General features: G+C 42.9%; 1 protein-coding gene across 4 annotated transcripts in view; it reads left to right on the top strand.

Annotated features, from left to right (window-relative positions):
• OGT (O-linked N-acetylglucosamine (GlcNAc) transferase) overlaps nt 1-23,537 on the top strand; it is a 33,201-nt gene extending 9,664 nt beyond the window's left edge. Inside the window, exons 2-21 of one of the 4 annotated variants that reach the window (XM_027836814.1) lie at nt 636-3,222; nt 3,469-3,540; nt 3,825-3,941; nt 10,424-10,503; nt 11,594-11,789; nt 12,169-12,309; nt 12,952-13,052; nt 13,275-13,428; nt 13,548-13,649; nt 13,781-13,960; nt 14,377-14,535; nt 15,902-15,991; nt 16,756-16,881; nt 17,228-17,398; nt 17,523-17,639; nt 17,768-17,935; nt 19,263-19,415; nt 20,208-20,460; nt 20,679-20,802; nt 21,362-23,537. In XM_027836814.1, the coding sequence (XP_027692615.1) occupies nt 3,493-3,540; nt 3,825-3,941; nt 10,424-10,503; nt 11,594-11,789; nt 12,169-12,309; nt 12,952-13,052; nt 13,275-13,428; nt 13,548-13,649; nt 13,781-13,960; nt 14,377-14,535; nt 15,902-15,991; nt 16,756-16,881; nt 17,228-17,398; nt 17,523-17,639; nt 17,768-17,935; nt 19,263-19,415; nt 20,208-20,460; nt 20,679-20,802; nt 21,362-21,536 (2,655 nt within the window). In that variant the 5' untranslated portion in view covers nt 636-3,222; nt 3,469-3,492 and the 3' untranslated portion in view covers nt 21,537-23,537. Of the gene's footprint in view, nt 1-635; nt 3,541-3,824; nt 3,942-10,423; nt 10,504-11,593; nt 11,790-12,168; nt 12,310-12,951; nt 13,053-13,274; nt 13,429-13,547; nt 13,650-13,780; nt 13,961-14,376; nt 14,536-15,901; nt 15,992-16,755; nt 16,882-17,227; nt 17,399-17,522; nt 17,640-17,767; nt 17,936-19,262; nt 19,416-20,207; nt 20,461-20,678; nt 20,803-21,361 lie in introns of all 4 variants that reach the window. The other 3 variants (XM_027836811.1, XM_027836815.1, XM_027836813.1) reach the window with 3 other exon arrangements.
• Nucleotides 23,538-25,675: the final 2,138 nt, after the last annotated feature.

Here is a 25,675-nt window from a genome sequence, read left to right as displayed (position 1 = left end):
ATAGGGACGAACGATATTTCTTATTAACTGTTGGGGTTTTCTGGGCAAATTCGGACAGATGCCAGAAGTAGTCTCATGACAGAAGCCTTTCCCTCCAGTTTGGGTAAATGTGTCAGGTGACCATCTGTACAAATTCAGCTTTGTCTAAGGAATAGAATCAACTGGTGGCAATTTAGTTGCCCACCATTGGCTGCCCACTGGCCCTGCACCGAGGGTGCTAATGAACAATACGGTATAAACAGCAGGAAACAAAATGTGTGGAAAAGGACAAGGAGTTGAGGAATTTATTCTCGCATAACAGCTAAGCATCATTTTTAAGTTTCTAAACTTCTCTCAGAAGCCTAGGTTCTGGTTATTTTGTCTCACAAGTTTTTCTGTTTTAGTGGAAATTTCGTCTTTGGTGTGATTCAACACTGCCTTGGTAATAATTAATAATTAAATTGTATTGAATCTGAGTATTTGGCTTGTGAGCGCTGATCTTCTGAGGGACAGAGAAGCTATTTGCTTCACTGATTGACTGCTTCGACCTTAAGTGACACAGTAGAATGAAGTGTAGAACTCCAAAATGTGATTGCAAGGCTTCTGAAGTAATGCCACAAGAGTACAGTTAATGATAAAGTGTCTCTGATTTCTAGGATTTGTACTGTGTTCGCAGTGACCTGGGGAACCTGCTCAAAGCCCTGGGTCGCTTGGAAGAAGCCAAGGTAGGTGTTCATTAGAACGCATTTAAACATCAGCGTTTTGAAAACTTGTACTCTTTGCCAAGTCTTCCAATCTTCATTGAGCTATCTTCACAAACAGTCCTGAGAAACTGAGGAAAACTGACAGCATGAATCGCCTGAGCCTAGAGCAAGGCCAGGCTTTGGCACCCCTGCTCTAAATCTGGGGGTAAAGCAAGGACCTGAACATTGTGGAGCCCTTCTACTGAGCTAGATTCCACCCCCCCCACCCCCCCACCCCCGATATCGTTGGGCTCCAGCAGGATCTTATCTGGGAGTAAATAACATTCCTTCGTATCTGAGGCTTGCTGCTCTTCTAAGTCCTTTGTGGCTTGTAAGTGGAGAAGAAAGTCATCAAAATGTTACCCTGTAATACTGGCATTTAAATTTCTTATTCTTTAACCTTCCTCCCCTCATCTCCCCCATCCTCCCCACCCCCCACCCTTTTTACAGTGGAAGAAAGGCTGCTAAATGATCACAAATTTAATAATTGGAGCTTCCCCCCTCCCCCCCATCCCCTCCCCACTTCCTCCTGTCATTGTACCTCCCCACCTCTTTACAGTTCTTCTCTTCCCCTTCCCTGTAGTCTCCTTAGTCTTCTCATTCCCTTCTTTATTTCCTTCTCTTTCCCTGCCTTACTCCCTTTAAAAAATATCAAAGGGCAGAAGGACAAAGCTGGTTTGTCTGGGAAATGGACTGATCGAAAGAAAACTTGCTAAAGTGGAAAGGTGGCTTTTAGCAGTCTTTGTTTCCAAATGATGAGAATTTGAATACCAGGTTGGGTTTTAAAGCTTTTGGCATAATTTAAAACATAAATTACAAAATGAAATTGTCTTGTTACAAGCCACCTTACGCAATCGCGCTGCAGGGGTGAGGAGTGGGGAGAAACCAGAGAGCCTCTGAAACTCCCACCTGTTGCTCTGAGCCCCACGCGCATGCTGATGCGTGGAGTGTATGCGCAGCGTAGCTGTCTGTTTGATCACCTCATTGTAGGGAGAGCGAAAGGCTTTTCGGCACCATCTGATGGTAAAAAGCACTGATTTTTTTTTTTTTTTTTTTAAAAAGTGCAGAGTTCATAAATTCATTATACTGGCCATTTGGATTAACCAACATAGGTTTCCACCCTATGAATTCCATCTGATTGATTAAAAACGAGCTGAAAAGATGCCTCGTTGGCGATTTCTGTAGGAAATCTTCCAGCCCCTGTTCATTTTCATCCCACCAAGCGGACAGCTAACACGAATTGCACTTCACTGCAGCTTTAGAGACCGGTTTAGGCTGAGACACTGCGCCTGCCTTAGGTTGCTGACTTCTTTATTTCAGAGCTCTGGAGACACCTAGTTTGAAAAGCGTTATACTGTTTTTGTGAGAACTTAGTAAACAAGACAACTATGGAGTGAAATGCAATGTATTTCTTTTGTAATCAGTGCATTTGAAAATTCAAGCCAGCAAATTCTTAGTAGCTAGAAGCAAATTTGTTTTACAGAAATTTCAGAGCCTTTCTTCCAGCAAAGTCCCTGCTGTATGCAATAGTCCTGATTAACCCTCTCCCTTCTGCATGACTCCCATGTTACAGACTGAGACTGTCCTCATTCCCATATGTTATAGACATATCCAAAGAATTTCAATTGCTTTGTTGAACTTTTACTAATGATCTTGTTTTATTTTCTCTCTTGTTTTTGGTTTTTCACCATTGATATTGTATTTAGAAGGTTTCAGGTGGGTGAAACCTCCTATTCCATGCGTAAGGTGCCTCGCTGAAGGGAGCTCGAGGCCTGGATCTAGGGCAGACACACACCTCCTCCTCCTCTTCCAGCAAGGAACGCACCGAAAAGTCACATGATGAGAAATATGGTAACGGGTTTGTAACTGCCACAGCAAAACAATTTGCCTCCATGCCTGAATCTTCTGTCTTGTGGCTTCAGAAAAAGCTTAAAAACTATTTTATTTACAAGCAAGTAATGTAAGAGAATGTTTTATACTTTAGCCACAATTCTTTCAAAGAAGTAAAGTTAAAGTAAATTAAACTATTAAAAATTAATTGGAGATAATTTACTAGTAAAAGCTTCTAACTCTCCTTGTTGTTCATTTTTTTTTCCTTTTTTCTTCTTTGTTTGGATTGCAGCGTTCTGCTCTTCTGATGACGCGCTGTGACCCTGCAGTAGCGCAAAGGCTGCGCAGCGTTAACCGCGCTATGCGTGCGAATGAACCCCTGTGAACGGTTGACTAGATGAGTAATCTGATTGACTGGCTCCCTCAGTCCTATTCTGTAGCCTTTTTGGACCAAATTGGGTTTTAGCCTCAGCACTTTGAATCGAGCTGATCTCATCACCAACAAACACTCAACGCGGGCCTGTCTAGTAGATTAATGGATCTCGTTGGCCGTTTGCTGTGCCTAAGGGTGTTCTGCAGAGCGCAGCAGCAGTCGCAGCGATGGCGCAGCGCAATGCTGTTAGGAGGCGCTGGCGACGTTTGCGCTCGCATTACAGGGACCTCAACCCAGGTGCGTTCCTGTCATGTGAGGTTTCAGCTTTAGGCCCTGGTGGGTGTGGGCCAAGTCTAAGTAGAGCTTACGTGGCTGACTGGGGAAGAAAATGTCTCAGTGATTTGTATAAGGGGAATAGAGAAGGAAGTGTGTGCCCCTACTGCTCGATTTTGGTTTTGTCGAAAGAGTCTTTAGTATTGAGGAAAATGGGTATGGGTTTCGTTTGGTGACCCCAGAAGACGCTTTTCTATCCATAATAAGCAGGCCCAGGTGTTAGGATGAGAACTGATGGCGAGTGAGAAGTCCAGCTCTAGACTGAGGCAGCTGGCTTTCCAGGTGAGTTCCCAGCCTAAGGGTTCACCCTTGTTTGGCAGAACTGAACATGGTGGTTTGCACTTGGGTTCTGGTTGGCGCGGGCGCAGGAGCAGCCAGCTGCGGCAGCGCAATTAGTTTTGGCGCAAGCGGGCCTATGCTGCAGGGTCACTTTTGGCCGGTCAGAGAAGGAATACTGACATCGACTTTTTTTTTCCCCTTGATCTTTTTTTTTCTTTACAAATTTTCCCCTTTCCCTGTACCTTTTCCCCTCCCATCTTTTTTCTTCTTTCATTAACCCTTCCAAGGCATGTTACTTGAAAGCAATTGAGACGCAACCAAACTTTGCAGTAGCTTGGAGTAATCTTGGCTGTGTTTTTAATGCCCAAGGGGAGATTTGGCTCGCAATTCATCATTTTGAAAAGGTAAGTCATTGAACTGGTGATTTATCAAGTATCTGACCCTAATATGTTGTGTTAATATCTGTGTACACTGACTGCATCAGCGTATAGATGTGGGATGTGTGTAGCGCTTTTATATACATACATACACACACACACACACACACACACACACCATGCGCATGCACGCATATCTAGATCTATCCTCTATCTGTAATGTAGTGATCCCCGGGTAGCGTAAGTTAGATTTCATTCTCCAGTTAGAAACTCAGGCGATGATGGCAGCCATTTAAAGTAGCTCAGAATTGATTAATGAATCTGCCAGTGGGTCTGATTTTTACATTGAGGAAGTAATTATCAGTCAGCACGGCCCATCTGTCCCCTTATCCACTTAATGACACTGTAGTAGTCACTATTGAATACCTACCCCGCCCCCTTTTTGGGGGGTTCCTGATGTCATTTGATCCTCATAATATACCTCCTGTTGGCAGGGATTGTGACTCAGGGAATTGATGTGATTTGCTGAAGTTCGTAACAGTAATAGCTAGGATTTATATGGTCCTTTGAGGTTTGCAAATGTTCTCGTTTTATCCCCACAGCCTTGGAGGTAGATGCTATTACTACACCACTTTCCCCCCCCCCCCTTTTTTTTTTTAAACAGATAAGGAAAATGAGGCAGACAAGTTAAGTAACTTGCGCAAGGTCAGAGAGCTAGTAAGTATCTGGGACCAGGTTTGAACTCAGGGTCATATGGAATTGTCACTTAAATCGATTGTCATACTCTGCTCAGAAACTCAGGGTGCTATTATGATGAAGGCCAACTTTCTTAAGTTGGCATTCATGGCCCTCTGTTATCTGGACTCATCTGGGCTTCCAGTCCAGCCTTATCTGCAACCTGGCCTCTGGTACAGTGAAATCTGGCTCTTCATTCTTCCTTCAAGGAGAAAGATCACCAGAACCTGGTGCTGCTGATGCTTTGTGACCTTGAGTCTGCGCCTCTGGTCCTTCACCTGTAATAGGACATTTTGGACCACGAACTTGTTGAGTTAGAGAACATGGGTTCAAATCCTGCTTCTGATAACTTGTGTAACGCAAGCAAGTCACTGAACTTTGCTGAGTTTCAGCTTTTTCAATCTTTAAAATGAGCTGATTTGGCTCGGTGGCGTCTGCCATCTCTGCCAGTTTAAGCTTTCTATCTAGATTGAGGCTCAATTCCTAGACTGGTTTTCATGAAAAACAGTTTTCTTTTTTTATCCTGAACTTAATCATTAAACAGTTTCAATATTAAAAAAAAAATCAAAGACATGAAGTTGTGAACTTCTATTAATGTGAAATTAAAATTTTTTTTTTATTCTGAACTTAACATCAAATAAAATGAGCATTCATTTCTCCATTGAAAGTAGATTGTAAAAAGGATTGTACATGAAACTGAATCTCATAAGTACAGCTTGGTTTTCCTTTTAAGTATATAATCATTTCAACAGGGAACTCTTCCTCCCCCCAACATGGTACTTTATAAGATGTCTTCCTTCTATGTTTCCTTCTGGCTTCTGTTATCTTCTGGGCATCTTTTTTTTTTTTTTTTTTTTTAAAGTGCTTTGGTGATCCTGTTTTCTTTTCTTTTTCTTTGGCAACTTATTGATCATAGCCTTCCTCTATCCCTTCCAATTGGTAAACAAAACCAAACCCTTGAAAGAAATATACACGTAGTCAAGCAAAACAGATTCCCACATTGGCTGTGTCTGAAAATGTCTCTCATGCTGAAATCTATTCATCCCCTCTGTGGCAGGAGGTGGGTGGGGAGCCTGCTTCATCTTCAGTCCTCTGGAATCATGGTTGGGCATGATGTTCATCAGCCTTCCTAAGTCTTTCAGAGTTTGTTGTTACTGCATAGATACTTCTGGTTCTGCTCCCCATCACCCTGGAGCAGTTCATACAAGTCTTTCAGAGTTTCTTTGAAACTGTCCCTTTTATCATTTCTTAAAGTGCAATAAGAGCCCCTTACCTTTGAATACCAAAATTTGTTTAGCTGTGCCCAAGTAACGGGAACCCTCTTAATTTCCAGTCCTTTGCTGTTATATAAAAGGAATTGCTATAAATAGATTAGTACGAATGGGTCTTTTTCTTACTTCTTTGCTCTCTTTGGGGCATGGGCCTGTTAGTTGTATCCCTGGATACACTGTTGTTTTTTAAAAAGTGTATATTAAATTTAATACTATGGTGACATAATTTGCCCTACTCTGAATTGTTTTGTGTACTTTTTAAATGTTTGGTTGAGATACTTTATTTAATTTTTTTAAATTTGGCATCTATCACTATCTATCCCCCCCGCCCCAGCTCTACTTTGTAACATGTATAGGTGAGCAATACAGATGGTGTCTGAAAATGTTCTATACCTCTGCCAAGAGGTGAAAACCGTGCTCTCTCTCAGTCTTTGAAGCCACGATTTGAAAGTCTTTTCTGTACTTTATGTGATTATTCTTTACATCTTTCTCTTAGTACTGCTCATTTCACTCTGTATTAGTTCATATGAATCTTCCCAAGTGGCCTTAAGTGGCTTTTTAAAAAGGCAGAGAGTAGTAGAATGTTGCTTGTACTAGGCCAAACAGAATTTTTTGAGGGGTTCTTTATTTAGGCAATTGATCATTTGAAAGCTAATTTATATTTTCTGAGCCAAAACTTGGGCTTGAAGATGATCTGGGTTTTTCTTGGTTATTTCCCCATCGGATTGAGTTAGGTGACCTCTTTAAACCTGTGGGGAGCATTTCATCCCATATGTGCTACTTCTTTTAAAAAAAAATGTGGGGTAATGCTTTTTAGCTTTTATATATTAGGTTAAAAAAAAAATTAGGTCATGGCCTTCTCCCTCCCTCTTTCCCTCTCTCCCTCCTCTCTTTAAAAACTTATCAAGTGACTGAGTCAGATACCTGGGGATACTGTCACACTCCAGATCTCCGGGGTCTTCCGAAAAGATGACACTGTCTATACAGAGCTTGAAGGGATTGAAGAGGGTGTGGAGTTTAATGACCTCATTTTTCAGGTGAGGAAATTGAGGCCCAGTGAGGTGAAGGGACTTGCCCAAGGTCCCACAGGGAGTAAGTACCTGAGTTGAGATTTGAATCTGGTCCTCTGACTGTGCTCTTTTGACTATACCATACTGCCTCCTGGAGGCATTAAAACGAGTGGTCCCAAGCTTTGGCTTCACTCCAGGGCTGGAAAGACGTGTCCAGTTGTGCTTAGGTATAGGGAAGTGCCTACCCAGATGTGCCCCCTTCCCCCCAGCCTTAATTTGGCTTTTTGCCTGAGCCTTGGGAGTGACTCCTTTTGGTGACTGCTCTCCTATTTCCCATGTCCTCAGAGCAAAGCTGCCGAGTCGGACTATGAAATTTATTAGGCTAATTTTTCTTTTAAAGCAACAGTTGCACAGAATATGTGTTGGAAGGGACCTCTGTGGCCGTCTAGTGTGAGCTACACCTGAAGAAGATCCCCTTCCCTCCTACAGTATATCACGCAGTGAGCCGTCCTCCAGGGAAGGGAAAAGTCACTCTGCCTGCAGACGATGCGTTCCGCTTTGGATAGCTCTGATCTTCCAGAAAAACTTTCATATATCAGCTAAAATATGCTTCTTTGTAACTTTCAACTCCTGTTCTCAGTTCTTTTCCTTGTGGCCACATAAGTCTAATCTCTCCTCACTTGCCAGACTTGGAATTTCTCCAACTACCTCATTTAGGGCATTGTGAGGAGCATTATAGTAACTCCAGAAGTGTTATTTTTTTTTAAAAACTGTAACAGATTTTCCCAACTCTAAATGTAGACCTTGAGGGACACTAGGACACTGAGGAACAATAGAGTAACTTTTTGGTAGTGGCTCTTGAAAATGGTTATAATTTCCCCAACTCTAAATCCAGACTCTAAAAGGCTGCTGTAGGGAGTATTGTGATTACTCTGAAAGGATTAGCTAGAAATGAAATGAGAGAATCAGGGCATTAGTCTGTTACATGTTTATACTTCACTTCATGTTTGATGGGTGGAATTATGGGGAAGTTAGTGGTTGGTACTGTCCTGAGAGAAGGCTTTGGAGGGACTGGTCTCGTTGTTAATTGTGAATTCATAGACTCTCAGACTGAAGAGAGCTCAGAAGGCACATACCCCAAGTATCTATACATAGCAGATAGGAAGTACACCACCTAGCTGCCGCCTTATTTGCTTTTCTTACTTATTGTTCCTAATTCTTGCCTCTTGGACCATGCAAAACAAATGTAATCTCTTACGTGATAGTCCTAGAGCTATTTGAAGGCTTTTTTTTTTTTTTTTTTTTTTGCCTTGACTCCACTAAGTCTTCTTCATGTCAACACCTGGCCCTTTCTTCAGCTGATATCAGTCCTCTCTTCACCATTCTGAGTATGGGTGTGTGCATGTGCGCGGGTGTGTTTTAAGACGGTACCCAGAGAGATTCGGGAAAGTGCTTCTGTTAATGCTGGAGAATACATTAGCTTCTCTGGCTGCCGCACTATACTAACAGTCCGAAATCAACTGGTCCATTTTTCCCTTGGCTTGTTACCTGTGAAACAGCTTTTCTTTTTTTACCTAAGTCTAATATCTGTTACATTTAACTTAATTAGATTTATCTCATCATTTTAGTTTTCTGTTTTTAGATCTAACATGTTTTTAGCCCCTGATTTCATATCTTCCTCGAACTTGACAGGTATGCCATTTTGACCTTGAAGTCAGTCACTTAGTAAAAATGCTGATAAGAATAAGACCAGAAATTAAAAGCTAAAAGACGTGGGTCCTCAGAGGCCTTCTATTTAGCACAACCCCTCTCTTTGTTATTTTTTCCTTTTTAAAAAAATTCTGAACTTAAAACACCAACTAAAATGAGTGCTTTTCATATACACAAGAGAACAGAAAGAGTGGTACATGGAACTACTAATCTCTTATGTATGGCTTGCTTGTCTTTTTAAGTATGTGATGAGTTCTGCATGTTAAATTCCAAGCAGTCTTGTTTGTCCACGATTCTTTCCTGGCCATCTGTTTGGAGCAATGACAAAAACTTGCTTCAATGACCCTTTTTTTCTCCCTGTCCCTTGCTCCCCACTCCCAACCCCCAAATTGAGAGAAAAGATAAATAAAACCTTTGTAACAATTATACATAGTTGAGCAGTAGAAATTCCTGCATTGGCTATACATTAAAATATGCTTCATTCTACGTTTTGAGTTCCTCACCTCTTTGTCAAGTTTTTGTAAAGCATGCTTTATCATCTATTCCCTGGGAAAGGGAGCCCTACAGATGTTCAGTGACTTGAACGGTGAATGTCATGGGATAGGATATTATCAGGCAGGATTTGAACTTGGGTCTTCTCCCTCTAGAACCAGATTGAAGGTCACAGGTAGATATGTGAGGCATTCTATTAAAGATCTTCCATCAAAGCTGATTAAAGATCCATTCGTCACTCTTTTGGTATGGTCATTGAACCATGTTTGCCTAAGTGTACTATTATTTAGCCCACATCCCTTTTTCTTGTTTGCAAGGATTGTCTGAGAGATTTATTAATTTAATATTTATTAATATTTAATAATTTAATTAATCTCTTATCTATGGTGTTCTTCCAATATACTAATCTGGTAATCCAGTCAAAGGAGGAAATCCTTTTCAGTCAAAGGACTGGATCCTTATAGACAGCTCCTTCAATAATTTGTTTCTTTTTCCAGGACTCAAGTTGGCCTGTGGTTTTAGTAATGTACCCTTTTTTCTTTTCTTTTTTTTAAGCAGTTCTACCTTCTCTCTGATGCCCATTGTAATCCCTTTCTCCCTAAGCATCACTCTTAACCCTTCTTTGATCATGCATTTTCACCCAGCTGAGCTTTAAAAGTAACCTCCTTTGTTTTGCTGGTAGTGTTCATTCCTGCTTTGCTGCAGTTTAGCTTTTCTGACAGTTGCTTCTTTTGTATGTTTTTTAAAGATACTCCTTTTCTTACACTGAAATTGCTCCCAATTATTCTCTCCCCCTTGGTACCTTAACCCCATGACAAAAAAGTGAAGCAACGTCTTGTGATACTGCATCCGACAAAATGTGTCCCACTCCTAACTGTAGTTTGTCATCTCTTTCTTGAGAGGAGAATTCAATTCCAAGATTAGTCATTTGGAATGAACACCATTAATTAATTAACATTAATAGTTGCACTCCTTATCATAAGGAATGAAATAAAGGAGGAAAAAAGTTACTTTGTTTCTTGGAACTCTGGTTTCTTCCTCATTAAAATGAGAATTGTAGACTACGTGGTTTACGTTTTCTTCTTGCTCTTAATACTCGTTAATTTAGTAAAAAAAAAAAATACAACAAATGAAAGTATAATAATTTCATACATTTTAACTCATAATTGAAGGTGCTATGTTTACTTATACCCAAGAAACTTAATGTTTGAGAAGTTCTTGAAAACATATTTTACCTAATTCTTGCAACATGAGGCAATATCCATTATGTGAGTCTCTCTCTTGTTTTTAGGCTGTGACACTTGACCCCAATTTTCTTGATGCATACATCAATTTGGGAAATGTCCTGAAGGAGGCGCGTATATTTGACAGGTGAGGGAATGTTATGTTAGAAACAAAATGTTCGTGTTTTCTTTGGGCTCATTTGCTAATATTTCACAAGCCTTTTGATTCAGGAGTGCTTTTCTTTTTCCAGGGGAATTTGTCAGTTATTTCATAGTGTTCATTGCTCGCTTGTTGGTCCTTATATAGCACTACTCCTTCTCTGTAACTCACTCCACTAATAACATTAGCTTATGTTTACATAGTACTTGAAGGTTACATAATGTAGGAGCTTGGCGATGGTAGGAGAGTAATAATCCCAAACCTAGTCCTCACTCTTGAAAAGATGGTTGGAAGCTAGTGTAGTACCCTAAGCCTAAATGGACCAGGAGGCCTGAGGCTTTTGAAGGCACAGTGTCAAAACAATAGAAAAGAAAGAGGAAGGGCAATTCTGCACCATGAATACCTTAAATCTCAGTGCTAAGGAATCCAAGAGTGACCTGCCATGATGTCTTTTGCGTGGCATAAGTGTTCTTCCCTTCTTTTAATGCTGTGTTTTTTAAGGAGCCGTTCTTTGCCGAGGAAGAATTGCCTTTTCATTTTGGATTAGTATGGATAAATGTGTTCCCTTGTCTAAAGGGCTAGATAGTTTTAAAGAAATTTCTTTACTTGGGAGGTAGTTTTATGCTTTGCAATATTAATAATTTGGAGTTGATCTTGACAATTTATTGACAGGGGCTGGTTGAAATTAAGCAAACTCTTCTTGTTTCCCGCAGCCCCCAATCACCGTGCCTTGCAGTTCAATAGGTAGGATTGGCTGACTGGCCTACAGCTCATTTCTAGCAGAGAACTGCAACATAACAGGGCGAGCCACTCTGCCCAAGCAGTGACTGTGCTGGGGAGGGCATCTGCACAGATGTACCCTCCCTTTTAACCTGGACCTGTTAGTAAGGAAAAGACACGTGGAGTGTGAAATATTTGGTGTGTTAGACTGTGCATGGAAAGTACATTCCTTCCGAGATCAAAATCTTTTTGCCCAGTATATAGTGTATGTTATCTGGAGCAAGCTTTGCTGCTTTAGAATGAAGTTAAGCCTGTTTTTCATGTGTTGGATGTTATAAATGTGCTTTTGTGTTTACAGAGCTGTAGCAGCCTACCTTCGAGCCCTGAGCCTGAGCCCTAATCATGCAGTGGTGCATGGCAACTTGGCGTGTGTATACTATGAACAAGGCCTCATAGACCTTGCAATAGATACCTACAGGCGTGCTATTGAGCTACAACCACATTTTCCAGATGCTTACTGCAACCTAGCCAACGCTTTGAAAGAGAAGGGCAGTGTAAGGAGGATTTTTTTTTTCTTTCTTAGTAAGCTGGTAGGCTCAAAAAAAGGAGCATGCTTTTTTATTAGCAGTGACTTGGAGGTAAAGGTAGAAAGCAAAACTAAATTTGTATTTTAGTAGGGAAAAAGGAGGCAAATGTCCTTTAGGGGTAGACTAGGGAATGCCCTGTACTTCTTATATACCAATTCCTATTTCCTGTTTTTTTCCTGGGAAATTTCCCATGGCGAGGTGAAGGGATGGGTGGAATGATGGCAATGGTAGCAGAAAAGCATTTGAAAAGAAACTGATTCTGCAGCCATTTGACTTAAAAGTAGGTCAGGACAGCAGCCACCCCGAGATTCATTGGCTTCTGAATAATCTCTCTTTCATTTTCTAGGTTGCTGAGGCAGAGGACTGTTATAATACAGCTCTCCGTCTTTGCCCCACCCATGCAGACTCCCTAAATAACTTGGCCAACATTAAACGAGAACAGGGGAATATTGAAGAAGCGGTGCGCCTGTATCGAAAAGCCCTTGAAGTATGTTGATGGTGGTGGCTTCTATCGTATGTGATAATGGAGTTTAGTTAGTGATAGGAGCTCTCTAGCACTGATAGAGCCTTTACAATTATTACCGTATTTCTTCCTCATAACAACCCTAGGAGGTAGGGCCCAGAAATGTTCTCATTTTTAGGATTGGGGTTAGACGTGGTTAGAAGGGTTAGAGTCAGGCCGACTCTTAACGTCTTACAGATGAAGAATCTGAAGTGAACTTGCCCAGGATCGCCTAGCTAGTAAGGATCTGAGATCCAATTTAAATTTGGTTCTTCCTGGACTCTTCCTGGGCCAAGGTTTGTTCGCTGTGGCGCCCCCCCTAGCGGCCACTCCTGTGAGAGAAAGGGCATCTCCTGGGGTATAGCTCTGTGCCAGGTCCTGGGTGGGAAGAGAACAAGGGTGTGATCCTGAAGGAGTGGCCGTTTTACTGGAGGGACAAGATGTGCTGATAGAATTGAGTGAAAGGAATTCAGTGGGAACAGTACAGTTGGGGAGCAGTGTGGCCACCAAAGAGGGGGTGACCCCTGCGCAGGGTGTCGGAGGAACGGGTGGGGAAAGATGGTGGTGGGGAGTGAAACCGGTGAGACAGCAAAGCCATACTCAGACGCTTGTGATGACTTTTTCTAGGTGTTCCCAGAGTTTGCTGCTGCCCATTCAAATTTAGCAAGTGTATTACAACAGCAGGGGAAACTGCAGGAAGCCCTGATGCATTATAAGGAGGCAATTAGGTAAGGACTTAGAACCTAGAGTTCTGGTAAGAACCCCAGGGAAGCAGAGAGCACTGGAAAGTTTGCATCTGCAGACTGACCATATGTAGGTGGGTTTGGGACAGCACGAAATGCTCCAGTGGCTTCTAGCAGGAGGCCAGAGGGAATGAACGTTTTAAGAGAGTAAAGATTTTTCAGTTCTTCTTTAAAAAGAAAAAGGCTGATTTTGATTCTCTAACTCAGGATCAGTCCTACCTTTGCTGATGCTTATTCCAACATGGGAAACACTTTGAAGGAGATGCAGGATGTTCAGGGGGCGTTGCAGTGTTACACCCGGGCCATCCAGATCAACCCAGCCTTTGCTGACGCACACAGCAATCTGGCCTCCATTCACAAGGTAACCATTAGGACAGTTTCTCTCTCGCTTTCTCTTTCTCTCCCTCTTTGTCTTTGTCTCTTTTTCTGTTTCTTCCTTCAGTTTTTGGAGCTTTCCTGGTTTTTTTCTTCTACTCATAGGATTCAGGTAACATTCCAGAAGCAATTGCTTCTTACCGAACAGCTCTGAAACTAAAGCCTGACTTTCCTGATGCTTACTGTAACTTGGCCCACTGCCTGCAGGTAAGGTGTGGGACCCGATTGACTGAGTTTAAATATGCCTAGCCCGATGAGTCGCTTCTCAGGAAGACACATCAAAAGTTCAATCCTGTGTTTAAGGTTAGGGAATTAATTTCTGTTTTTAACCTCCTTAGATTGTCTGTGACTGGACTGACTATGATGAACGGATGAAGAAATTAGTTAGTATTGTAGCTGACCAGCTGGAGAAGAATAGGTTACCTTCTGTGCACCCTCATCACAGCATGCTGTATCCTCTTTCTCATGGCTTTAGGAAGGCTATTGCCGAGAGACATGGGAACCTCTGCTTGGACAAGGTGTGGGGCCGCTTGGTTTGTGCTTGTTCACTGCATCTATCCTTTTATGGACATAATAGTACTGCTTGATAGGATGCTGAAACAGTTTTCTTGACTAGTTAATTGAAAGTGTTGGGGCAACGAGGGGAGAACCCCTTTTTGCTTAAACCTGTGCCTCCCCACAGGAATGTGGGTAGCCTGTCATGGTAGTTTCGAATCCACTGGCATTGCTCCATTGCCTCCAGGGGCAGATTAGAGTGTAAGGCACATTGCACCGTTTGAGGGTTTCAGGATTGCACTGAACTGGCTTTATAAATAAAATGTGAAGTATTTTGAAAAAAGTTTCCCAGCAGGTAAGACGGTATTGAATTTTTACTTTTATATATGAAGTAAGGAATCTTTAGACTTGACCAGTATGTATTGGATTCCTTTGTTAGATTAACGTCCTTCACAAGCCACCATATGAACATCCAAAAGACTTGAAAGTCAGTGAAGGTCGACTTCGTGTAGGATATGTGAGTTCTGACTTTGGAAACCATCCGACTTCCCATCTCATGCAGTCTATTCCGGGGATGCATAACTCGGATAAATTTGAGGTAAGCATCATGCCCATCTGTTAGGCATCAAGCATTAAGTGCTTCCTCCGTGCCAGCCACAGAAAGGTAATTCCTGACAGTGGGTTTTGTCAGGGAACTAAACCAGGATCCATCGATAGAGGTAAGGCAGCGTGGATTTGGAGTCAATGACATGGGTTTGAATGACGCTTTGTGACTTGAAACGAGTCGCTTGAACTCTGGCCTCGGCTTCTCCTTTTTCATTGGGAGACTTAGTAATCCGAAACACAGACCTAGGGGCACTTTGGTAACTCTAGGGCAGTGTCATAGATACCAGAAGTGGAAATGTGCCTCAGCTGAGTGAGGATTTCAAATTTGCTAAAGATAATTGAGTAATTTTCTGCCCCTTGGTTCCTTATTCCTTTGCTCACAGGACTTGTGGGGGTTTTCTTACCAGAGAGAGAAGAGTATGGTAACTTATCAGAAATTCAGAAATGTTTTGGTTTCTAAATTCTTGCACAGGGCCACAGTATTCTCTTTGATTGTCATTTAGAGATAATATGTGAATCACTGTGTTACTCATATAATTGAATTGGGAACCACCGAGTGGAAGTGGACAGTTCCTTGGATAAAGGCACGGTCGGCTTTCTTTGGATGGCAGAGGCAAGATCCGAAAAGATCTTGACAAGTTAGGAGTTGGGGTTGCATCTAAGGTGAAATTTGTTCGGGGCATATGTAAAGTTTCATTTAGCAGACTTTTTGAGCCCAAGTATAAGAGGGAAAGAGAAGGACCTGTGGCCAGACAGGTCTTTCAAAAGACCTGGGGATTTTAGTGGAATGTAAGCAGTTAGTCAATGACCATTTAAACACATGGTAATGTGCTAGGCACTGTACTAAGCACTGGGGATACAGAAAGAAGCAAAAGACAGTCCTTACCTTCAAGGGGCTCACAGTCTAATGGGGGAGACGACATGCACACATACATGTGACGCAAGCTATAGACTGGAGAAACAGGAAGTAACTACCAGAGGAAAGGGATGGGGAAAGGCTTCCTGTAGAACATGGGATCTGAGTTGGGACTTAAAGGAGGCCAGGGAGGTCAATAGTCGGAGCAGAGGAGGGAGAACATTCCAGTCTGGGCAGGGGCAAAGTAATGAGATACAATCTGGCCTCAGAAACTTACTAGCAAGTCATTTAGCCCTGTGTGCCTCAGTTTCTTCCTCTGTAGGATGAGCTGGAGAAGGAAATAGTGAACTACTGCAGTATCTTTGCCAAGAAAACCCCCAGATGGGGTCATGAAGAGTCAGACATGACTGAAATGATTGAACGAGATGTGTTTGAAGCAACATAAGTCCAAGTTGTGTCTGCTTTTTTAGGGCATTGCTGACTTATTGGTCTTGATTTCCAGGTGTTCTGTTACGCCCTTAGCCCAGATGATGGCACAAACTTTCGTGTGAAGGTGATGGCGGAAGCAAATCATTTCATTGACCTTTCTCAGGTGAGCCTCTCCAGTAGGTAGTCTCAGACAAGGTTTCAGTGGGATTAGTAGATAATTTGTATGTCTGCATTTGGTATTAAGTAACTCATAAAAAGTATGGATAGGAATTAGCTTTTGATCTGTGAGTTTCTTGCCCCCCCTAATTCTCAGTAACCATGGGGGCAAGGTTGGTTTTATTTGTACTTGAGCCGCTATCTAGAGAATCTAGATGTAGAGAATATCTAGAGAATAAAAAAGCCATAACACCAGTGGAATAGAATGGTGCCTTGGGGGAGTGGTGAGTGAAACACCTAAGGACCCACATCCACTGTGATTCTGACTTCTCTCCTGGCCTCCCTTATCTCCTGCCCTGTTTTTAGCTTTTCTCTTGCTACCAACCACGGAGTGTGGTTGGGACAAGTATGTGGTAAGTTAAGGACTGAATTGCTGAGGATGAAGATTTGTTTTTCCTCTTTCCTGGAATCTGTCGTTCATGCTGGCATATTTCCTTGTTAGTCATCAGATGTGAGAAACAGGAATTGATGAAGTTGAAAGGGTTGGGCTATCTGGCCTCTAGGGACCTTCCTCTTCCCAGTTTGGGGTGCTGTGAAGTCATAGGGCTTGCTATTCAGGTTCATGGGAAGTTTTCCCCATGATTTCTTGGTCAGTGGTTCTCCAATGTTAACAAACCTTCATGAGAAGCTTTGAAATCTTTGCATTTTACACTTTGAATGTAAAAATGTTCTCCACCTGATACGCTTAGCGGACTCTTTATCACTCTTCAGATTCCATGTAATGGGAAAGCAGCAGATAGAATTCATCAGGATGGGATCCACATCCTTGTGAATATGAACGGCTACACCAAGGGTGCACGCAATGAACTCTTTGCTCTGAGACCAGCTCCTATTCAGGTAGTGTTAAATGGCGATCATTGCCCAGAAAATGCTCAGATTCTGTGAAGGTGATGTCCACACACCTGCTCTCTAGCAGCCGCTGTTCCAGACCAATGAAATGGGCAGGTTATTTTGGCTAAAAGGCCCGGATCTCTGTGTGCAGGGACCATGAACTTATTTATAAAGCAAACACTACTCTGGTGATTGTGTTCTCCATGGGAGTGGGCAGGGAGGAGCCTTCAGAGTACACATTTTTTGTCTCTGTCCTCTTGCTGAATTCTTGGTATAGTGTGTTCGTTATATTGGGACCTTTTCAGAATCCTGTTTTTAATGCATAATTGTTTTGATTGGGGTTTTTTTGTAGGCAATGTGGCTGGGATACCCTGGGACTAGTGGTGCACTTTTCATGGATTATATTATCACAGATCAGGAAACTTCTCCCGCCGAGGTTGCTGAGCAGTACTCGGAGAAATTGGCTTATATGCCAAACACTTTCTTTATTGGTGATCATGCCAACATGTTTCCTCATCTGAAGGTTTGTAGAGAACACAGGGGTTTGGGAAATACCCAGCAACTCAGTCTTTTGTTTCAGTTGGGATAAAACTGAAGGAAGTGCTCTCGTGCATTTACTTTAGTGACACCTCTTTTTCCCCCACCAGAAAAAAGCCGTCATTGATTTCAAATCCAACGGTCACATTTATGACAACCGAATTGTCCTGAATGGTATTGACCTCAAGGCATTTCTTGATAGTCTACCCGATGTCAAAATTGTGAAGGTGAGAGAGTCTGCCTATCAAAAAGTGGGTAGTAACCTTCATGTTCTTGAGGCAAATGCTCTGTGAACCTCCAAGAGCCCTATCACTGATGCGCTCACTCCTCATTGTCGTCGTCTTGTCGTCATTAGATGAAATGCCCTGATGGAGGAGACAGCACAGACGGTAGTGCGGCTCTCAGCATGCCTGTTATTCCCATGAATACGATTGCAGAAGCTGTGATTGAAATGATTAACAGAGGACAAATTCAGATAACGATCAATGGATTCAATATTAGCAATGGACTAGCAACCACTCAGGTGAGGCCTGGCAGACAGACTCCTGCTCTCAGAGCGCTTCTTGTCAATTCATTCAAAAATCTTGCACGTGTGTAGAAGGGTTGACTGAAGAGGGTCCGTAATGTAACACAGAGACTCGGAACGGGCACCTGAGACTTGTGTAGCAGTGCCTGTGAGGTAGGTTAAGAGAATGGGCGAGCCAGACCACAGGTGTGAACCATGGCCCCCCAATTAAGGGAAGAGGAGGGACTTTAACTGGACCTCAGAAGATAAGTTGGATTTAGGTAGAAGAAGTTTCAGGATGGGCAAGAAAATGGGTTAGACAGACTGGCTGGGCTGGGACAGGAACGTACTTTTGGGGAGATGGTGAGGTTGAAAGTTGGTTAGGGGAGGTGAGGCCTTAGAAGCCTCATGGTAGTTTTGGCTTTACCCTGTAAGCTGTGGCCAAGTTGGAGAGGTGGGGGCCTTGATTTTCATGTCTTTCTCACGTTGCTCCTTCTAGTAGTGATGAGATACCCCTTAGCTCTTGGGAGGATTCCAGGAATTGGCTTCTCTCTCCCTTCTTCCTGGAGGGAAGCAGACAAAATGTGTGCTGCTCACTTGGGCATTTTTGGTCATTGGCCATTTCTCCTGCGGTGGAATCATTTGGAAGAGACCCCTGGGGCCACCCAGTCTCTCTTGTTCATTGAAATGTTAATTCTTTCCCAGATGGCCTGGGCCTCTCTTGCATTAATTTCTCTTCGGGTCTCTTCACTCCCAGTTCCTGGTCGTCTGAGTGCCTGCTGTGCCCTTTATTTTCTGACGCTATAATAGACTACTTCTTCTTCTTCTTCTTCTTTAAGGCAAAAAACTCCAAATGAACCTAAACAACAAAGGCCACAAGAGCAACAGCGATTTGGGTCCTGGCAGAACTTTGCTTTTTATTCCATGCGACCTTTATTGTTTCTTCCCCACAGCCACCTTGTTCAGTTTTAGCTAGCCTTAGTGGAATGTCAGTGGAGTTGGCTGTTTGCCTGATTAGATTGGGGCGTGGGGCATGAGGCGTGAGGGGTGGTTAGGGCCTGGACCTGTGGCTTCCTTAGCATATGGGACGCTACCCATGCGGGCTGGCACCTGCTCCATGAGCACCGAGAGGATTAGTGCCTTGCCCAGGGTCAGTCACATAGCCAGGTTGGGTCAGAGGCAGCGCTCGAACCCAGGCCTTCTCAAAGTGCACAGTCTAGCTCCCTAGTCTCCTTCCAGGTCTTTCTGAGTCATGACCGGGTTCCAGCTTTGGAATCTTGTACTGCTTTTTGAAGTTTCTTCACTGTGAAATGGAAGCTTTGGTGGATAAGTGTTTTTGTTGCAGATTAACAACAAGGCTGCAACAGGAGAGGAGGTTCCCAGGACCATCATTGTTACCACTCGCTCTCAGTATGGGTTACCAGAGGATGCCATTGTGTACTGTAACTTTAACCAATTGTATAAAATTGACCCCTCCACCTTGCAGATGTGGGCAAATGTGAGTATGTACAGCTGCTTTGTTTGGTTAACTTGGTTAGAGCATCAGGTTGTCAGACCACCGGAGCAGCCTTCCCTGTTGCAGGCAGCAACCCTTCAGCCCAGGATCGGTGTTTACTTACTCCTGTTTCTTGCTTCTCCCAGACAATCGAGATTCTTGAATGATTTTTAGGGTTACTGTGGTTAAGTGTTTTTGAGTATGGGAGTGGGAGGCAGATTGCAAAGAGTAGAATCAGCTCGAATTAAGCCTTTGCTTGCTTAGGTTGGTTTGTTTCTAAAGTTTCCTATCGCAGAATGTGAAGTTTGATATGGGAAATGTGCTCTCCTTTGGGGAAAGCTGCTGTTAACACTGACAACCTCCAGCTTGCCTTGATGTTGTCTTCTGACAAAAAGCCCTCGAAGTGCTTATGAAACAGCTGAGAAGAGCAAGGCTAGAGTGGGAGGAGGAAGGACTGAGCTGACAGGAAGCTGCTGTTTAGATGAGAAGAATAAGCGCAATTAGGTCCCTTCAGGAGCTGCTTTGAGGAGAAAGGGCACGAGGAAGCCCAATCCAAGGACCTTCTCCAGGCCTAGAAGGAAATTGGTGCATTGTGTGTATTGATGTGGAATCTTTGCACTGCCATGGGCACAAGCCTAATTTGCCACTATCTAAAATGGAAAATTGGTTGCGTTTTCTTTGCCCCCGATAGCTTTTCTTCATCCCTTATTAAGAGCAACTGAAGATAGCAGAAAACAGTGCTTCTTGGGGATGAAGCGGTAAAACAAAGGTTGCTTTTACTCTCCTGGTTTCCAGATTCTGAAGCGGGTTCCCAATAGCGTGCTGTGGCTGTTGCGTTTCCCAGCTGTAGGAGAACCCAATATTCAGCAGTATGCACAGAACATGGGCCTCCCCCAGAATCGGATCATCTTTTCTCCAGTTGCTCCCAAGGAGGAGCATGTGAGGCGAGGCCAGCTAGCTGATGTCTGCCTAGATACGCCACTCTGTAATGGGCACACCACTGGCATGGACGTGCTGTGGGCAGGTACCCCCATGGTGACCATGCCAGGTAAGCCTCCCCCCCTGCTTGGCTTTGTTTGGGGGATGGTCCTGACAGATAAGAGCTTTGAATGTATTTTTTTTTTTATTTTTTTTGAATGTATTTTCTTAAGATGGTCTGCTGTCTCCTTCATTCCTCTTCTTATCGAGGATGATTAATCTTCCAAGTCTTACTTAAATAGGAGATTTTCTGCAAGATGCATAAATGTGTTGCCGTTTCCATTACAGGAGAGACTCTTGCTTCTCGGGTTGCTGCTTCCCAGCTCACTTGCCTTGGTTGCCTTGAGCTTATTGCAAAAAATAGGCAAGAGTATGAAGATATTGCTGTAAAACTGGGCACTGATCTAGAATAGTAAGTAAATTTTTTCATAGCAAAGGTAACATTATAAAGTGGAGGGAATAAAGAATTTACAGGTTATCGTAAAGGTTTGGGATTACTCTAAGCCATTTAACATGTCTCTGAAAAAAATGTAAGTGACAGAAGTTTGGTTTTTAGTATAGCCTGCCATGCTGCCATCCTACAATTCTAATCGACAGAGGGCTTTCTCTCCCCGCCCCCCGCCCCCCCCCAAAAGAAATTTCAAAGATAGTAGTTGGGTGAAATAAAGAAAGTGGTCTCTGGGCTGTACGATTTTTTTGGGGAAAGGAGCAAAGTCAGTAAATCTTGTTTCAAGTGGTTGGGGGTGAGCAGGATTTTAAACTTTGTCCCTGACTCTCTTCAGCAGTGAGGCTATAGGAGGCAGACCAGAGAAGAGAGAACTGTATGAAACAAGAAAGATGCTCAGTACTGGATTTAAAAAATTGTGATGTCCAATTGTGATTTTTCTCTGTTTTGATTTGATTATCTCTTCCTCTTTTCCCTTCTCTCTCTTTTTCTCCCCTTTGTCTCTGTCTTTCTATTTTTCACCCAGTCTGAAGAAAATCCGTGGTAAAGTCTGGAAGCAGAGAATATCCAGCCCTCTCTTCAACACCAAACAGTACACAATGGAACTCGAACGCCTTTACCTTCAAATGTGGGATCACTATGCAGCTGGAAACAAACCAGACCACATGATTAAGCCGGTTGAGGCCACAGAGTCGGCATAAGAGATTCTGTACACATAGGAGAATTATCCCAGGACGTGAGCCTCTCAAGCCTCTGTGCAAAGGGAAAGGGAGCTAGAGACCCCTGCATTTCTACATATCTGCCCAATGCCATGTGACATGCACAATGGTAATAATATCGCACACTAGGGAGAGACAGTAGAGATGGGGAACTGCTGTCCCACAAGGAATCTGCACACAGGTGTTGTGTAGGTATGGAAGCCGTGATTGAATGGGATGCTTGCTAGGGGAGAGAGAGATTGCCCAGCCACTTGCAATTCTATGGATTGATTGAATCTTCTTTGAATTCTTTTTTCTTTATTATATTGGGGATTGGAGCTTTTAAAAATGTTTAATTTCAGGTATTCCCATTGGCGTGCGGGGTTCTCTTCCCAGGATTTGGTTTTCAGCAAAAATGTCGTTCCTTACTCCATCAGTGACGTTTCAGCTTTTGAGCCATAGATTCAGAGGGCATCTTTGCTGGTGTAGGCTTTTTATAGGTTTTATAAACCACTTGAGTCTATGTCAGCCTTGTACTGTCTGACCTGGTGATTGGAGCTGTTTGTGCTGTTGGTTTTGATGATGACTTTTTGTTCTGTATTTTTGTTTCGTCCCCCCCGCCCCCGTCTTCTTCCACTTCTTGGTTTTTATTTAAAACAAGCAAACAAGCAAACAAAAACCCCCTCCTCGGACTCGCCTAATTGGCTTCTTTGGCAGGAAAACCAGACTTAGGCTATCATGCAAATATTCCCAAAGTGTTTATTTTAAACATACTGGTGCCAAATGCCAATTTTGCCGAAGTGATTAGTAGTTATGTAAAGGCACAGTCGTGGTACTGTTGCAGAGAATAAATCATTTTTGTTTTCCAAGTTTTGCCCCGCCCTCCCAGCGTTTACTGTTGTCAGAAAGTGATAGCGTGCACAACTTTTTGGCTCCATTTGGATGGTTTGGATTTTTCTTGAAATTTTCCTTGTTCTTCCTATTTCTTGTAGCAGAAATGAAAGCCCAGGTAAGTATTCAGTCATTTCATTCAGTAAATCATGATTACCTCCAAACATTCAGTCAATTTCATTGAGAAACAGTGTCGTTTGAGAAGCTTTGCAGGCCTCCTGCAGAACGTTCAAAGGCATTGCATCCAAACAGTCTTTCCATCTGGACCTTCAAGTATGTGATGTACAGCTTTTGCCTCAATAGTGGCTTGACTGCATTGCTGCTTGAATTCCGAACAAGACCTCAGCCCTGCTGGTGCTGGAATAGAAGTATTCCCGAATTTCAACAAAGGGCTTGAAGTTTGAAACAAGCCGACATATGAGTGTGTATCATGTCTAGCTGTTCTGTTCTTACTGCTGCTCGGTAAGAAGTAAGTATTTGTCTGCTAGCAGTGCTGCTTGTAGGTGACCATTTGTGGCTGAGGCCTGGGTTTGCTTCACCTATTTAGTAGCAGCTGAGGCTGTGACTGGCTTCTAGCTGACAAATTCTTGACGAGCCACTGTCAGACGCTTTGGGCTTCTGACAAAAGCTTACTTACCACCGAACAAAATCTGAGCAGGAACCCTCAGATGGAATTCTGGAAGTAGAATTCCTTAGGTATGAACTGCTCCTTTCAGCAGTTTGGGAACTCCTTAATTTATTTTTCACCTTTTCCAACCAGTAAAGGACGTCAGAGCATTTCCGTGAATGACGTTTTCAGTTCACAGATTGCCGAAAATGGATTAGAGTCAAAACTGTACCTTTCTGATGCCCTCGAGGCTGTGAGCTCCAGCCATTTCACATAGCACATCACTCCTGCATTGGAGGAATTTTTTTCCTGGTGTGGAAAGTTATCTGCTGTGGTTGAAGCTTTGCTTAATGTAACAAACAGGTTTTTGCTTCCAGGTAACGTGTCTGACGAAGACTTAATTCTGAATAGAAACATAGGTATTACTGGAAACTGATTGTCTTTTTTATTGTATTCTGCTTTATCAAAACCAGTAAAATATTTAAATCATGCTACAGAAATACAAATATTGTCTTGCAGTCTTTAAACAATAAACAGAAACATTTTCCTCTGAAGTGAAAAGTGAATGTTGTGTCATCTGTTAAATGCTAGCTGTGTACAGAGTTCAGAAGTAATTTCTTTTTTTTTAGGGTGTGAGCACTCTTTTATTAGTCTGGAGCACAGCAGCAGGGGGTGGTGTGGGCCTTTTTGACTGTCTTTGGCAGAGTTGTTGGGTTTGTTTGTTGTTGTTTTTTTTTTTTTTTTAAGTATGATTTAGCTATCCTGTCTCCTGCTCATGCTAAGACAGCTGAAGTATTAAGTGAGGAGATAGGTTTTTGCCCACAGTCAGTATGATCCTCTGGTTTGGAATCTCATTTACCTCCATTCCAGCTGTGATGATGATGATGATGATGATAGCAGCTAAGGTAGGTTTGCAAAGCACTTTACAAATACTGTCTTGTGCTCCTCACAACAATCCTGTGTGCTTGGTGCTATTATCCCAGTTTTACTGATTGATAAGGAAACAGGCATTTCAGAGGTGAAGTGACTTGTCCGGGGTGGCAAAGCTAGTAAGTGCCTGAGGCTAGATTTGAATTCAGCTCTTCTCAACTCCACTGTGCCACTTGCTTTTAGTTTGGAGAAGTGTAGCTTTTTTTTTTTTTTTTTTCCCCCTACCTCGTGCTTAGGTTAATTTATACTCAAAGACCTTTTTTTCTCCTGGCTTATTTTGTAGGTCAAAGCCTATTTTCTTGCTAAAGATGAGGAAATCTCCTTGTAACTACAAGTTTCAGCTCAGTCAGTAAATTTTTATTAAGCACCGGCATGTGCCAGGCACTGTGCTAAAATGAAAACAGTCCCCGCTCTCAAGGAGCTTCCAATCTGGGGGCGGGGAGACAACATGTAAAGGGAAGGGGGGGAAAGATACCTGGCCTGGGGGAGGGGCACTATGAAGTCCAAAAAGCAGTGTAGCTGGTGGTAAATTGGAAGTTTAACTGGCTAATACTCTAGACCATCCCACCTTGCTTATCTGGAGTGTAGGGTTAGGGGGGAGTGTTTTTAACTCTATCCTCCTAAAAAAAAAAAAAAAAACCCCACCCCCAAACTATTAGTATAGTGCAGATTAGAGAAATTATAATTTGTATTTCTGGGCCTGGGCTTTAGTGTAGACAATTTCAAAGTTGGGGTGACCTGTAATCCAATGGTATAGTATTCGAGTGTTTTTAGGTTTAGCCGAATACACATCTAGCAAGTTGCCTTCCTGTGGTCCACATATCCCCATGGCCATTTGGTCATGGTTGGGGCGGGGTTGAGGGTTGGATTTCATTGAGTAGGGTTAACAGGTGTTAGCTACAGGTCTTACTTTGCTGCTACAGCTCATATCTTGGGGGTAACGGAGGGGGGGGGGTGGAGACATACTCTAACAAGAGGCAATAAACATTAAATGCCTACTATGCCCAAGGTTTGGGCAGCTAGGTGGCACTCAGGAGGACTCATTGGACTCATCTTCCCCAGTTAAAATCCGGCTTCAGACACTAGCCGTGTAACGCTGGGCAAGTCACTTCACCCTGTTTTGCCTCACTTTCTTCATCTGTAAAATGAGCTGGAGATAAAAATGCCAAGAAAACCCCGAATGAGGCCACAACTGAACAATGCCAAAGCCCTGTGCTAAGTGACAAAAGACAGTCCCTGCCCTCATGATTGCCTTCTGAAAGCCTCGCTGATGACATCCTTAACTCTAAAAAATTTACTAATTGAGGAAGGGGAAGTGGGAATAATTGAAACATCACACTTCACACCTGTGTTGGGGAAAGTGGGGTTGGAGTAGGGAGTAGGCTTAATAAAAGAAACCTAGCCCTAAGGCACATCGAGTCATGACTACACTAAAGGCCTTAAGTTCCAGGCCTTTAGTGACCAGTCTGTGCTGTGTCCCTCACTGAATGAATGTCCCTTACTGAAAAATTTTATCTGCTGTGCTCTGATTTCCTGCTAGGCAAATCTGCTTCCTTTTGGACCACTCAGCACACTGCCACCCTTGGGAGGGAGTTGTGTGTTATCCTATCAGTAAAAATACGTCAGCAGAGTCTGGCTTTTGAATTTCTCATCTCAAGCCGTAGAGGGGAGGAAGCAAAGGCAGCAGCAGCTCTTCGTAGCATCTGCAAAGCCT

The sequence above is a fragment of the Vombatus ursinus genome, unplaced genomic scaffold (genome assembly GCF_900497805.2).
Source record: "Vombatus ursinus unplaced genomic scaffold, bare-nosed wombat genome assembly UNPS02014819.1, whole genome shotgun sequence".
Lineage (NCBI taxonomy): Eukaryota > Metazoa > Chordata > Mammalia > Diprotodontia > Vombatidae > Vombatus > Vombatus ursinus.
Note: the sequence above shows the minus strand (reverse complement) of the source record. Positions and strands in the feature narration are given on the sequence as shown.